Source organism: Sus scrofa, chromosome 6, assembly GCF_054392235.1.
Source record: "Sus scrofa isolate SSC_HxYL_T2T_F1_AM1 chromosome 6, Sscrofa_HxYL_maternal_Yorkshire_Landrace_v2.0, whole genome shotgun sequence".
In the NCBI taxonomy this organism is placed as follows: domain Eukaryota; kingdom Metazoa; phylum Chordata; class Mammalia; order Artiodactyla; family Suidae; genus Sus; species Sus scrofa.
The window spans coordinates 17,793,538-17,809,371 of record NC_139388.1 but is presented as its reverse complement, the minus strand read 5'-3'; the positions used below and the strand labels follow the sequence as shown (position 1 = coordinate 17,809,371).

The 15,834-nt window shown below is 42.9% G+C and overlaps 1 protein-coding gene across 2 annotated transcripts; it reads right to left on the bottom strand.

Annotated features, from left to right (window-relative positions):
* Nucleotides 1–3,880: 3,880 nt before the first annotated feature.
* PSMD7 (proteasome 26S subunit, non-ATPase 7) lies at nt 3,881–13,620 on the bottom strand. Of its 2 annotated transcripts, XM_021093860.2 has the most exons (7): nt 13,440–13,620; nt 11,231–11,322; nt 9,923–10,015; nt 8,934–9,031; nt 8,354–8,434; nt 5,554–5,645; nt 3,881–4,841 (listed from the first exon to the last, which is right to left on the bottom strand). In XM_021093860.2, exons 1-7 carry the CDS (start codon nt 13,511–13,513, stop codon nt 4,397–4,399), a joined length of 975 nt encoding a protein of 324 aa, XP_020949519.1. In that variant the 5' UTR covers nt 13,514–13,620; the 3' UTR covers nt 3,881–4,396. The 2 variants fall into 2 exon arrangements, 1 of the variants encoding a protein (XP_020949519.1); XR_014805565.1 differs by lacking the exon at nt 3,881–4,841 and having other exon boundaries at nt 5,554–6,259; nt 7,886–8,434.
* Between the last annotated feature and the right edge of the window lie 2,214 nt (nt 13,621–15,834).

Here is a 15,834-nt window from a genome sequence, read left to right as displayed (position 1 = left end):
TTTAACTCTCGTGTTCTTGAGGATATTTTTAGCTATAGTAGCCATATTTAGGTTATACTATGTGATGCTGTGCTGATGTGCCTCTTTTCCTAATTTACGGCTCTGTCTTGAAATCAGCCATCGTGGGAGTATTTACACCAGGGAAATTGGCAAAGACTGCAAATCAACACCCCTCCTTCTTTTTTAGAGAACTGGTTATTACACATGTACTACTGGACATAGTCCGTAAAACAAATCATGAGTGGTATCAGTAGTGAGGAAAATCAAATGAAGAGCTTTCTGAAGGGCAGAGGAGTCTTTGCATGTTGATTGCCCAAGCAGTAGTGTGCAGTAGAGTACATCATGGGTTGGAGGTGTGGCAAACTGACCCAATCCTTTTGCACCCATATGCTCTCCAGATTCCTTCAAAATCTTGGCTTAGATGGTTGCAGCCCAAAGCAGAAGTGGCGGGCAACACCTTTGGTGGTTTCCCAGTTCCTTGCTGAACTGGCAAGCAAATGGTTCTCTTGCCAAGATGAGATTAGTCAATGGCGCCATCTAGTGTTGAAGAACAGATTGGTTACAAAGAGAAATGCTTAGAAAGCCATTCTCTTGACTTAGGCTTTGGAAACACTCCTGGTTTCCTCTTCCTTTCTTTTCCTTCTTCCATTTCCCTATTTCTGGAGTCATTTACTATTTCCCTAATGCAAATAGCCATTAGTAGTTTTGTTTTATTGAAAAATATGAACTCCATGTTACTTCCAGGCAAAATAGATAATGCCAAGAATTGAGTGGCATAGATATGCACATCAGCACTTGCCTATATTATGCATAATAATTTGGAAAGAATTTGTTTAGGGAAGCTGTAGAGATCTCTTGTGGGCCACAGTTATTTCGTGTAACAGGGGCAGACGAAGTGTTTTGGCTAATCATATCATAGTACCACAAACAGCCCAAATTCATTCTCAAGTCTTACTTCTGCTTCATAGGTATTTTTGTAGAAAAGTGGTAGAAGAAAAGACCTGTTCGTAACTCTTCTAAGAGAGCAGGACCTTTCATTCTTTTAGGAGGACCTATGTTAAGTCTTTTTTTTTGAAGTGAAGGTAATAATGTATGCTTAAGTTCTCAAAGCTGGAGGGTCTTGCAAAACTGGAGTAAGATTCTGAGGTTGCTAATTCCTGCTAGAGAGGTTTACTTTTCATCTTTTGCACTGGAGAAATAATATGGTAGTCCATCAGTAAAGACTCCCTCCAGAGTTCCCTTCGTGGCGCAGTGGTTAACGAATCCAACTGGGAACCATGAGGTTGCGGGTTCAATCCCTGCCCTTGATCAGTGGGTTAAGGATCCGGCATTGCCGTGAGCTGTGGTGTAGGTTGCAGACGCGGCTTGGATCCCGCGTGGCTTGGATCCCGCGTTGCTGTGGCTCTGGTGTAGGCCGGCGGCTACAGCTCTGATTAGACCCCTAGCCTGGGAACCTCCATATGCTGCAGGAGCGGCCCTAGAAATGGCAAAAAAGACACACACACACACACACACACACACACACACACACGACTACCTCCATTTGTCCCTTAGTGATCGATGATCTGAGTACAATGAAAGAACATTTAACTGATTAGTGGGCCCAGAGCTGTTGTTCCCTCCTGATAGTTTTCAATTTTTTTTTTTTCACCAAGGAAAACTAACCTCTAAGTTCAGGAATATTTCAGATGCTGGTTATCAAAGAGAAAACCAGTAAGGAGTAAATGCCATACTCTATAACGTGTGTAGCGGAACAGCCTGAACTCTGTTAAGTCATCCTGAAATGTCCTGGAAAAAAAGTGAAGGGAATGCCACAACTCTGGATGTGAGGTCCAGAATTGGGATCAGGCTTTATCCAGGTTGCTTTTTCATTGTGCACAAAAACAACAAAAATGCCTTAGAAATCTCATCTTGAGACTGCCAAGCTATCTGAACACATGGCTTTATTTTAGATGAGGGCCATGGGTTTCACAAAGTCAGCTGCTCTCTGTATAAGCAAGACCCTCTTACGTAGAAGAGTCATAATATTGCCTTAGAAAATGAGCCTAAGTGACTCTAGAGGCTACCAATGACTTTTATTGTAAGTAGGAGCTGAAGATCCTATTAGGAAGGTAGAAGTCAGTTTTGCCCATATGTGGGCCAAACTATTAGATATAACAAGACCTGAGTATTCCCAAGTTCTCATATGCTCAGTAAACATTCCAATTTATCAGATGTGACAAACTTAAAAGCCTGTGGCATTGTCCTGGTAGACCCTGGGAAAGCTTTTAAGTGCAGATCATACGACTAAAGGTGGACCCGATCCTGTGTGGTCCCCTGGTCCTACACAAAGGACCCAGGCCTCAGGGTGACATCCTCCTCCTTCCCCTGCCAGGACTCGGAAGCACTGCATCCGGCTCCTTCTTGCCCACCTGGGAGAAAGTTTCCCTTTCTCATATCAGTCTCTTCTAAACATGGCAACCATCTCAAAACAACACCCTCCTGTAGCTTTAAATATGTCTCAAGCTTTGAACTATGGATTTCAATTTTTTTTTTTGAAACGAAGAGCTACTTTATTCCTTAGTATTTGTTTTCTCTTTACATAATACACGATTCAGACACTCAAACTTCACCTCTCCCTAAAGCAGCACGTTTTGTCTATTTCTGCATTGACCTGTACTGAGTTAAATGAGATATTGTTTATTGTTTAGTTCCCCCCACTAGAAGCTTCCCGGTAGCACAGACCACACCTCGTATTATCATAGCTCGTCCCAGTGCCCAGTACATTATTTGGCATATAGTACATAGGTACTCAAATTTGTTAAAACTAAATAAATAGAAGTTGAGATAGTTGGGTTAAGCTATGTTAAGTTGGGTTAAGTTATGTTGAGACAGTTGGGTTAAGCTATGGTATAGGTCGCAGATGTGGCTCAGATCTGGCATTGTTGTAGCTGTGGCATTTGCTGGCAGTTGCAGCTCCAATTTGACCCCTAACCTGGGAATTCCCATATGTGGCAGGTACGGCCCTTTAATTTTTTATGAAGTTAAATTTAACAACCATCTGACTTTTGACTGCTGTAATAGACAAGTGTAACATGGTTCTCATTTTTTTCCCTTTACTGTTTCATCTCACTTTTTTTTTTTTGGTCTTTTTAGGGCTGCTCCTGTGGCATATGGAGGTTCCCAGGCTAGGGGTCGCATTAGATCTGTAGCTGCCAGCCTATGCCACAGCAACGTCATCTCAAGTCTTAATGAACCTTGAAGTGACCACTAATGTGGGTGCTTCTATTTATGTAAGATAAAAGCTCAGGTCTAATATGAACCCCTAGATTCCCACTAACTAGTTCTTTGGCATGTGGGTTAAAAATAGATGCTTCTGGTAACTTTAAGGCACTATAACATGATGGTTTAGGAGATTCAATTTAGTTTTAGTGCTATTTTATCGTTTTCTTAGATACTTGAACATTGATAGCCCATATGGTGCAATAGAAAACGCTTAGGGAGGTTCTAACTGCTTACGAAAGGAAATTAATGTCCAAGTGTCCATGGTTAAGTCCAATGATACGTTCCTTGAACACTTACTCTGGGGAACTTTGCTCCATCCCCACTAACTCTGTGGGTGATGCACTCAAACCTACGGCAACAGTAATCGAATGTGTCCCTTACAGGAAGGTGCTCTCGGGACTTCACAGGTGAGGACTGTGAGGCATTCATTAGCTAGGACCCGGGTCTTTTGGGCTCCTTTAAGAGCACTCCTCACCACAACTGTTTTTAAACAGAGTAAGACTCTTTCGTTCATAAAAGATTCCACTTGTTTAAGGCAGCTTCCATGAAAACGATGGTCTTGGCTGCTTCTGAAGACAGATTGCCACTCTGAGTCAAAAACGACTAGAACACAGACTTAAAAACCAAGCCATTTAATTGTGTCTTTGAAGGTAAACAATATATTGAGCTGGATCCCAAGCCCCGAGAATGCCAGAGCTACGGGTCCGAGAAGTCCTGTGGGGTGGTATTCGCAACAGAGTTCAGGGGGTCAGAACTCAAGGTTTTCCGAGGCAGAGTACTTATGGAATTCATGCATTCCATTTTGCAGTTTTGCAGACTGCCAGAAACAGACCCCAAGAGTCTTTTTTGACTGGGGAGAGTCAACTCCTGGTTTTATAGATAAAAGCATGAAGAGTACCAGCAGTGTTAGGTGTACTTCTCTTCACTCTTTCTCACACAGGCTGCAGCCTGAGCTATCACATCCCCAATCACAGCAGCCGGGGCTGCAGCTTAGGTGTGCGATCAGTCCCTCTATCCAGAGAGCGCTCATCAACACAGCTTTGGAACAAGCGCTTAAAGTGAAAAGAACCCTCTGGTGGCACACTGAGTTAGTTTATAAGATTTTAATTTACAAATTAAAAAGCTACATGTTTTATTTTTTCTCCTTTTTCTCTTCTTTCTTTACATCACTCTTTTCCTTGTCTTTCTCCTTCTCTTTGTCATCTTTTCTATCCTTTTTGCTGTCTTCTTTTTCCTGCCCCTCTTTCTTCTCTGCGTCCCGGTTGGCGATCTTGTTGTTGATGAGGTTGTGCAAGGCGACGACGGAGCGGATCAGTGAGGCCAAATACACCACCACCATCTGGTCGTTGGTCTTCAGGTAAAAGGCCTTGACAAACTCCTGCAGGCTGACATCTGGCAGCAGGTTGAAGACGTCCTGCAGCTGGTAGATGATCTGGTGGTTGATGGGCAGCTTGCCGGTGGCCACTTTCTCCAGGTAGCTCCTGATATCCAGAAGCTTGGAGTTGAGTCCCTTCAAACCGTGGACTTGGTTTGTGATCCGCTGGGAAAGCGTGCCCACTGTAGTGTCTTTGATGTCTCTGTAGCGACCCATGAGAAAGGGCAGGGAAACACGTCAGTGTACAGTTCTATCACACAGATGTTCCCATTCTAAGAAAACACCCAGTTTGGGAGGAAGAGCAAGTTTTTAAAAAGAAAAATGTTACTTCTCAATTTGAGAAAGATTTGAATATAAATTGCCTTAGTTTTGTTTCCATTTGGAGGCATAAATTTTCTTTCTCATTACAAGGCATTTTTCGAGAGATAAGTGGGAGCTAAAATGGAATCACACACACACACACTCTACTCCAACTTTGCTGTTTCTGAAAAGGGTGGCATTCTCTCCATCTGCAGCTGACTTTTTGAGAGCTTTTACATCAGTCAGCAGTAATTGAACTAGAAAGAATCTTATTGTTTGAGAAACTGTGACCCTTTCAAACAAGTCCGGTTATGTAAGCAGAGTATTTTAAAAGAAAAGCCAGCCCAAGATGCAGATCTTGGCAGAACACTGATGAGCTACATTCACTGGAAAAACACACACCTGCTTTTATTTCTCACATCTTCTCCTGTCACAGCCGGCTCGACAGTTTCCAGACAAAGTGTGCTATCCACAGAGTCATAAATCCTGAACTCAGGACCCTTTAGAGACGATCCTGGACTAGAAGCCAGGTCTCCGTACCCCGGACGTGGATCTCGTCCTCACACCGAGCAGCCTCTCGGGCTGCTTCTGATTCCGATGCCGCCCCATCTCACCGTAACAAGTGTTCCACTCCAACTTCCTCAGCTTCCTCTGCTCCGATTTCACTCGTCACATGCTCAAATGTTTTCGAGGTTGGAGTTCCATCCTGGGAGAGGAGACTTAACTGTAGTTACTGACATAAAACAAATTACACACTGGCACATGTTCCTTTTCATGCCTTGATCCTTCTGCTTTAAGTTTGATCACCTCATGGATCATCAAACTGGGTTTTCCAAGGCAAAGGTGGGTTTTCCAAGGCAAAGGTGGGTAGAGTTTGTTTTAAGTTAAATTCTAAGCTAAAATCGCAGTGGTCCTGCTGAGCGAGAAGGTGCTGGGGCACCAACATTCGCTTTATGTCTCGGGAAATCTTGATATTCCCTGAAGTCTACAGTAGGGATGGACACTCGGGGAAGTCTCGACTGGGCTGAATTTTAAGGACTATCATAGCTCATTCTAAAATAGGCAATGTACAGAGCATCTGTATTTGAGGCAAACTCATGTCAGAAAATATAACTTTTAACCATCTACAGTCCCTGGGTTCAGTGATCAGAGTGCCAAATAGTGCGGTTAGAAAAACTGACCTTCTGGTGGCCTGAATGAATCAAGGAGCCCGTTAATGGAAGTGGTTCACTGCATCACTCAGTGATTTCTTTCTTTCCTCTTTTTTTTTCCCCCTTTTTCTTTTTAGGGTTGTACCTACGGCATATGGAAGTTCCCAGGCTAGGGGTCGAACTGGAGCTAGAGCTGCTGGCCTACACGACAGCCACAGCAGCTCGGGACCCGAGCCGAGTGTGACTTATACCATAGCTCGTGGCAATGCCAGATCTCCAACCCATGAGCAAGGCCAGGGTTGAACCTGCATCCTCATGGATAATAGTTGGATTCGTTTCTGCTGTGCCACAATGGGAACTCCCATCTAGTGATTTCTTGATGGGACTCAGGAAGAAGTTTGCTCAGATCTAGTATCAAAAGAGGCTGTACAGCTCCTGGAAAGGTTGTAAAATGTTCACAAGGCAGGACAGCACGGTGGTGGGTGCACAGACTCTAGCCAGGCTGCTTAGATTCAAAGCCTGGCTCTGCCACGTACACAATAAGGGAGCCGTGAGAGCTTGGGAAAGCCCCTTGCCATGCAGTAAGTGGTAAAAACACTATCTGTTGTTATTTTACAGTGTGAATCTTGCAAATGGCATTTTCCTCTTGACTTTATGCTAGGATCATCAGAGCCTTGGAAGACCTTGCAGGACTTCATGGCATGTCTCTTCAGGTACCAATTTTCCCCTGGCTTCATCTTATAATACGACCCTTCCATTCTCTATTTAAAACATCTTGTTTCATGGTGTGTGTGTGTGTGTGTTTGTGTAAGCAGCTTTGAATTCCTTTTTGAAAGAGGCAGGGTAAAATTTAACTTAAAACAACTCTATCAGGAGTTCCCGTCGTGGTGCAGTGGTAACGAATCTGACTAGGAACCAGGAGGTTGTGGGTTTGATCCCTGGCCTTGCTCAGTGGGTTAAGGATCCGGCGTTGCCGTGAGCTGTGGTGTAGGTTGCAGACGCAGCTCGGATTCTGCATTGCTGTGGCTGTGGCATAGGCTGCGTGGCTACAGCTCCAATTTGACCCCTAGCCTGGGAACCTCCATATGCCGTGGGAGCGGCCCTAGAAAAGACAAGAAAAAAAAACACAACTCTATCAAGACCAGGGATGAAAGGCTTATTACAACTAGGCAATACATTTGGACTCAGCGCTCTGGTAAGCAAGGCAAAGAGAGACAGAAGAACGAGCTCAGTGCAAGGAACATTTGCCGGGAGCTAATTTAACACAGCCTTTTCCCAGGAGTTCCTGTCACGGCTCAGCAGATTAAGAACCTGACTAGTATCTATGAGGATGCAGTTTCGATCCCTGGGCCTCACTCAGTGGGTAAAGGATCTGGGATGCCACAAACTGTGGTGCAGGTCGCAGATGTGGCTCGGATCTAGTGTTGCTGTGGCGTAGGCTGGCAGCTGTAGCTATGATTCGACTCCTAGGCTGGGAACTTCCATATGGGGAGGAAGAAAAGAAAAAAAAAAGGTAGAAAGAAAGAAATAGCCTTTTCCAGACCTAAAAATGGAATATATGTATAAGAAAGAGAGCCTTTAGTACATCCCTCTAACTTGACTTTGGAAATTCAAGACCGAGCACGGTGCACATCCTAAGTACAAATATGTTACACTCACAACAAACACACAGTTCCTATTAAATCTTATCTTAGAATTTGAGTTCAATTTTCCTGGAAATAGAAGCTATTCTGGCAGCTCCTCAGGTCTACACCCACGGCACAAGCTAAGAGACTACACAGAAGGCATGGAATGCCAGGGAGCTGACTCTTTAGGTGTCAAATCACACAGACGGTCTTGCCATCGAGCTCCTGGCAGCTCTGATTTACTCTATTTGAAAACCTAGGACCTAGTCTACAGGGACTGAAAAATCTTCCAAGGAGACGATTGTCAGAGAGGGACCAACAGCGAAGACTGCTCTAGTTTAAGACCAAGCTCCCCAGGTTTTGCGTTGACTTTGCTGAGAACATCTCTTGGCAATCATTTGACTTCTTTGGCTTCAATTTCATTTGCAAAAGGTGGCTCTAGCTTTCTATGGTCCTATTTCTAAAATCTGGTGATTCAAACACTCAAGGGGGAAAAAACATAAATATCAAACCGCTGACAGAAATCAAATAACATTTTCTCTGTTATAAAGTATTTGTTGCTTGAAAATGGAAAACAAACCCAACTGTCTTATGAGGAGCAAATCTAACCTCCTAGGCTCACAGCAAGAATGACTTACATCGTGAACTTCTTCCACCGAAATATATGCTTCCGTAGGCAGGCCCAGGTCTTTCGGCTTCACGTCAATGATGACTAATACCTGGCAGAAAAACATATCTTAGTAAATAAAGTACTTCCCGCTGAGCACATAAGGCGTAACTGTAGCCATGCTCACGATTACTGAAGCTTTTTCATTCACCCAACCAGATAGGAGTCAGGATTTTCAGGAAAAAAGACTCCACGTTTCAGACTATCTTATCATTTGCTCTACTCCTCAGTATCAACACGCTGAGAGGCAGTATCATAAGTTTCTCAAGCAGAAGGACATGAGGGTCGAGACAGCCAACATTTCAACCCCAGCCCCACACTTAGAAGACGTAGGTAACGTATACAGCTGGCACTTAGCAGATGTTTGCTGTAATTTGCTAAATTCATTAGGTTACTGTGTACTACACGAAACAATGCAAACTAACACAATAAGCTTATAGAGAAGAAGTGGTGAAATGATTCACGAACCAAATCCTTCCCAGGCTGCTCTTTTGCTTGAATAAGCTGGCAAAGCATGTGAGTCAAGAGTTTTCAAGACAGAGTGCACTCACCGAGTTAGGGCAGTATCTCTTCATGAGCTCGTTGATGGCGATGTCATTCTTGTGCAGTTTAGGGCCTGTGTGGTACCACCCGACTATTCTTTCTCTGGCTGGGAAGGAAAAATTTAGCGGCTTTGAATTGTTACATAGAGATCTCTCTATTTCCCTCCAAAAGGGTACGAACTCCAGCAGTTACGTTCTCTACCTTTTTCTAAACCGTGACACGCTTATGGAATCTAAAACCCAGAAACAGGGAGTTCCTGCTGTGGTGCAGCAGAAACAAATCTAGTATACATGAGGATATGGGGTCGATCCCTGGCCTTGCTCAGTGGATCGGGGATCTGGCATTGCTGTGGCTGTGGCGTAGGCCGGCAGCTGTAGCTCCGATTCGACCCCTAGACTGGGAACTTCCGTATGCTGAGGGTGAGGCCCTAAAAAACCAAACAAAATCAAATAAAACCTCCAAAACAGGATTCTCAGAAAATAAGCGGCAAGGGAAATCTAGAGACATCCATATCTCAGACTAGGTTAAGAGACCAGTCATACATGAAACAACTAGAAAACAATTCCAAGGCAATATATAAACAAATGCAAGCCCCTGTCACATAGACGGCACCTCTGGGTGTTGCGGGAATACAGCTTCCAAAGCAATGTGGTTGCTGTAATGAAATAAAATGAAAACGATACATGTGACAGAGAGAGATTTACCCCGGCAGTACTAAAGCTCAAGGGGCAGGTGGCTCTTATTTGAGCATTCTTTGCTGTTCTGCTGCAGAGGGCTAGCTCTCTCCCGAAACCTAGGTGCTCTAGCTGGCCTTAAATTGATACTCTTCTTTCTCATTTACTCTACTTCATTCCTCTACTACCACTAGTCTTACCTGGTATAGCCAAATGAAAGGGCCTCTGACATTAAACAAAGAAAAGTGGAATATGAAGAACAGGCCTGGAGGGCACACACGTCCATTTACACACACACACACCAATGCCACACTGCCACCTACCATTGACCTTCTTAAACATGCCATACATGTTTTCCAAATAATCATGGTCTAGAAACCAGACAGAATCATCTTTGTCATCTTCATCAAAAGGGACTAGAGGAGAAAAAAAAAAATAGGTTGTTAGAACTCTAAGGGCACATATTACACCTTTGGACTGGCTCCTAGGCCTGACCTGATCCATGTTTTCGGTTTGTCCAACACAGTATTAATTATTTGTGTGAGTTTTATGAAAACCTGGGAAATTTCACATAAAAATCCAGACTTCCAGGTTCTCCTGAAAAAGTGGAAGATCTGGCAACAACCGGCTAGAGCCAGACAGAGGCTGTCCCCTTTGAAAAGGACACATATTCTTCAGTTGGCAAAAAAGCTCCATCACTTTCTTTTTTTTTTTGCTATTTCTTTGGGCCGCTTCTGCGGCATATGGAGGTTCCCAGGCTAGGGGTTGAATCAGAGCTGTAGCCACCAGCCTACACCAGAGCCACAGCAACGCGGGATCCGAGCCGCGTCTGCAACCTACACCACAGCTCACGGCAACGCCGGATCGTTAACCCACTGAGCAAGGGCAGGGGCCGAACCCGCAACCTCATGGTTCCTAGTCGGATTCGTTAACCACTGCGCCACGACGGGAACTCCCTCCATCACTTTCTAATATTTCCTGTCTGGCAAATTACATTACTGCCTAATCCTTTCAGACACTGGAGTTAGTGACCTCTAGTCTAGCAGCTGAGCCGGCAATTGTTTTGTTTTTATTGTTGTTGCTTTAATTGTAAAATATATGGATACATTCCTGTAAAGATTCATGAAACAGAGTGAAAGAAAGGTCTTCATCTCCCCCTTGCTGTTAAACCGTCTCCCTCTTGCTACTGACCATGGTGAACAGTTTAGTGCAGGGCTTTAAAAACTACACCAGCTGTCTATTTATTTTTAATTTTTATTTTCTATCACTAGCTGCCTATTTTAATTGTTTTACTACAATACAGCTATTAGTTTGTCTATGTACTGTCTATAGTTGCTTTCTTGTTATATGAGCAGAAGTGAGCAGTTGCAATGGAGACCATATGGCCTGCAAGTCTAAAAATATTTACTATCCAGTAGTCTAAACTAAAATTTAAACTAATTTAAAACTTTAAGCTATTTTAACTAATTTAAAATTCTGAAACAGAATCTCTTGGTTGTAGTAAAAAATGGAGACCACAAAAGTTTCTCTCTTTTAAAAGGTAACTGACATTTTAACAAGATGCAGAAAAAAAGTAAAATTGTCTATTTTTTTTGAAAAATTGAGGTATAATTGACAAATGTTTCTTTTACCTGCAAAACTGTTGGATACATCAAGTACTTTCTTTTGCCATGACCCCAAAAGCACACCAACAACACGCTTCTGGTTTCCAACCTTGCCTATTCTAAATGAAAAAACAGAAGGTCAGTCTGGATGAGCACAGACAGAAGTGGACTCAACAATAAGATGCCCAACAGGAAATATCAATGGTACACACACTGGCTTAGCTGAGAACTAATCCCACTAAACAAAAGTAATAGGTTAGGCCTTAATAATTAATTTCTAATGAATATAACGGGTAATTCACGAACTTGGTACACTGGCAGCTTTACTCACTCCTGACTGCAAATTAATACATGCCTGGAAAAAAATCTCAAACTTGTATAGACATTTAAAATGGAGAAAGTGAAAACTCCCCAGATCTTGGTGTCTTAAATGTTATACAGTTGGTGTTTGGTTACACATTAATGTTACCATATTTAACTTCAGTTTTTCTTTGCAGCTTGTCTTTCTCTTTTAAACTTTCCCCATCTTCTCTAGCCTCAAATCGTTTCAGGGATAAAGATACTAAAGTAGATCCAGTTTTATGGCCCACCTTGCCAACGCTTCCCCGGAGCATCTATTCTGTCAACAATTTCCACTAGATGTTTTTAACTCTTTGTATCAAATAGAGGCTCAGAAAACCATTCCGATCCAGAGGCATTTGTGTGCCATTTGTGGTCCCTCTGAATGGCTTAATGAGGCAGAAGCTGGAAGTGAGCTGGTGACTAATCATGCTGGTAGGAGGGCTCAATGAATGAGAAAGACTATTTCAGAATTTCTCCATATCAAACCTCATCAGTGATTCTGTCTTAAGGAACTACAACTGTTTTGCTTACATAATCTAATTTCATTGGTTTTCATGTAGAATTCTCCTTTAACCATTAACAAATGAGACATACAGAAACAATACAATTCTATGTTCAAAGCAAAGACAAAAGCCACTGTGAAATGAAGTACAATTCCTTAACAGCTGCTGCTTTCACAATGATTTAACTGTATTTATCAAAACATATGGTTTGGCAAATTTATAAATGCTTACTATATTTAGGGTTTGGATGAAACAAAGTTAAGGATTTTCTATTCTGGTGGTTCTTGTTTTTTTGGAAATCTCTGCTTAAAGGAAACTTCCACACTCAGGGCTTTTCTTCTGATCTACAAAAATCCATCTGCCTTCTTAAAAACACTACAACTGTTATCTGACAGAGCAGCTCACAGTGTCTGCCTGCACTAGGCCCTTAGCAAGTGTTTGTTGAACTTACAGAATAGAACTGAAATGATCCCTCCCTTAGCACCTCTAGTATCCTACAGGAGAAAAACAGTAATTATTTTTAGTGCGATAGCTTGCATATCCTGTTAGGCTAAGGCTCCTACAAAGCAACGGAACTGAAATGGGGACCCTAAACCTCACAGGAGTCTGGAGTTTGTTTTGAAGAAGCTGTACAAAGCAAGTTGCAAGAGAATGAGCACTTAGCAACTCTGACTTTACAGCAAATGCTCCCAACTGGGTCTTGCAGTTTTCCAAATCAAGTAACTATCTGGTAAAACTTCTGAACACGTGTAACAGGTCCAGCGAGACGAACAGCTCACAAACAAGCAAGCAAAGGCGGAAGAAACATCTGTGGGATGTTACCTTATTCATTAATGCCCAAATCTCCAACTGGTCTCATTAAAAACAAAATAATACAAAGAACAAAACCCAAAGCAGACTTGACACCTCATCTACATTTTAAGCTGTCGTCAAACACGATTCCCACTTCGAAACTCTCACAAGTTAAAACCACAGCTCTTCCAGGCGCTGAGACCAGAATTTCGCTGACAGCCTTCACAGGCAAAAAGCGCGAGTCTGAAGGGCTTTACTACGAGACATCAAGTCTTTTTGGCAAAAGGGGGCGGACGAAGTGACAGACGGGCACGAGGCCTGGGAATCAAGGCCAAGAGAAGCTTCCCAGACTCTGGCATCGAACGGACTAGGTAAAAGGAACCAGCAGCCCAGTTCCCGGAGCGTCGGCTGGGCGGCGTGGGAGACAATGCCAGGTGTCTTGGGCTTCGCGAAAGGAGGTTGGTCTGGGACCCTCGGCGACTCAGGGCCCTCCTGGTCCATCAGCGCCCCCGCGGCCGCCGCGCAGTCCCCAGCGCGCCCGTGACTCAGCAGCGGCGGCGCCACCGGCCCGGGTAGGCCGCCCCGTGTCGCCCGCTCACCGATTGAAATGATCCACCACACTCAGCAGCACCAGGGGGTGGACCACCACCTTCTGCACAGCCAGCTCCGGCATCGCGACACACCCCGCCCGCCAGGCCCTGCTCCCCGCGACCCGCAAACGCCGGCGGCCAGAGCGGCAGCGACTCTTTGGGATCCTCCAGGCCCGGCTCCTCCTCTTCCGGCTGGGCCGCTGCCGCGCGGCCCCTTCTTCCGCTCCCAGGGTGCTGCGCGCGCCGGGAGCGGGCTGTCGCTCCCGCTGCCAACTTGAGGAGGGCAAGTTCCCGGGAGGCGGAATCCGCCTCAGGTGACTGGCTGCGAGTTTCCGGGGTCTTGATAGCTAAAGGGACACTGGAGACGTTAGAGGTTGACCTCCTGGTGTTTCGCTTGTACCGTTACCCACGGTGGCTTTTCGCTTCCATGCCTTCCCAACTCCCCTCCCCCATCGGAAATCTCGAGAAAATACTAAGAAAAAAATGTAAACAGTGATATGTAGTAGTTCCACCATTCAGCAAATGTTGACCTTTGCTTCTAGTCAGAGTCGTCTACAATTTCTTAGAGGAACTAATTTTAAGTCTCCAGCATTAGGGCATTCCCTTTAAGTAGATATGATAGTTTATCTCATTATCATCTTGTCAGGGAATTTCTCCTTAGTCTTCGCTATAGATGATAAGCAAACAATCAGCCTGTCTGTATTTTTCCACCTATCTTTATATTACTTACCATTTAACAAAGGATAGAATAATGCCGTTTGTGCCTAGAGTCAGATCATTCATACAGGTTGATGTTCAAATAAAAACTTAGAAAAAGATTGAAAAAGATGGGAAGCAAGAAAATGTGTTTTCATTTTTCGCTGAGAAAGAGAAAAAATACTAAAAGGGGAAATGTAGAAAAAATACTAAAAGGGGAAATACTAAAAATACTAAAAGGACTTAAGGTTATTTGCAGAAAGACGCAAATGACTTAAAATCCATGCAAGTTTAGTCGCCGGACTGACTTATAAGTTGCTGTTTCTGTCAACAAAAATAATACTTACGCAACTTGAATTATTTAGTTACTGTTCATCCTCTTTTTAAACACCTTTTACCTCCCTGGGTCACGGAGGATCTGACCTCTCTGAAAAATGACCAGGAGATTTTGCTCTGAATCTTAGCCACCTTCCAGTATAGTCAGGGAGCTTTTGATATTCTTTATGGATTTTACCCCTCACTTTTATTTCATGTACTCTTCCTACTTTTGAGAACACTGTTTTGTATTTTCCTCGTTTTTTAAAGTGTTTTTGATTTGGCTATCAGGTGATTTCTGCTACTTCTTAAGATAATAGAACTTGTAAATTGAGAACATTTAAGTCAGCCCCATTGTGAGTTAAAGCATGCTTGCTGGTGTTTAAAGTAGATTCTCTTGTTTCATCTCTTGTGTGATGCTGTTCAACAGAGGGTAGACATAGATCTGTTAGACAAAGAGCTTGGAGTCTAAAGGAAGAATTTTGGGCGGCTAAAATATATAAAGACTATAAGGAAGACAACTTAAAATCATAATGTATTTTCCATGTTGCCCTATTTTTTTTCTTTTTCTTTTTTTTTAAAGTGGAACTGACTTGAAATCATAACTGATTTTGTAGCCACTTCTAGGGAAGGAATTCATTCGGCTGAATACAGAGGGAGATATAAGAAATCTAATTTCTTTTGTTCATTTAATTCTGGGCTTTAAGAGGATCTGATGAGAGCATAAGGATAATAATTTTCTTTTTTTAAAGAAAAATATAATTTGCTTTCTATTGAAGTATAGTTAATGTACAGTGTTATATAAGTTATAGGTGTACAATATAGTAATTCACAAATTTTAAAGATTATATTCCATTTGTAGTTATTATAAAATATTGGCTAAATTCCTCATGTTGTACAATATATCCTCGTTGCTTATTTTATAATAATACCTTATGCCTCTCAATCCCCTACCCATGTCTTTCTTTTTTAGTGTTAAATTCTCCTTTCCTCATATTTATTGAGATGTTACTCACACACAACATGTAAGTGTAAGGTGTGTAATATAGTGGTTTGCTACACATACATATTGCAAAATGATTACCATAATAAGTTAGTTAATACTTCTATCACCTCACATAATTACTATTTTCTTTTTGTGGTGAGAACATTTCAGAGCAACTTTCAAATATGTAACACAGTGTTGTAAACTGTAGTCATCATACTTGACCTTGGAGCTCCATCTTGTAATCGTAAGTTTGTACCCTTTGACCGACAACTCCCGTATCCCCTGCTCCCAGCCTCTGGCAACCACTATTATTATTCTACTATTTCTGCAAATTCAGCTTTCTTTCAGTTGTACATACGAGATCATACAATGTCTGTCTTTCTATCTGACATTTCGCCTAGCAAG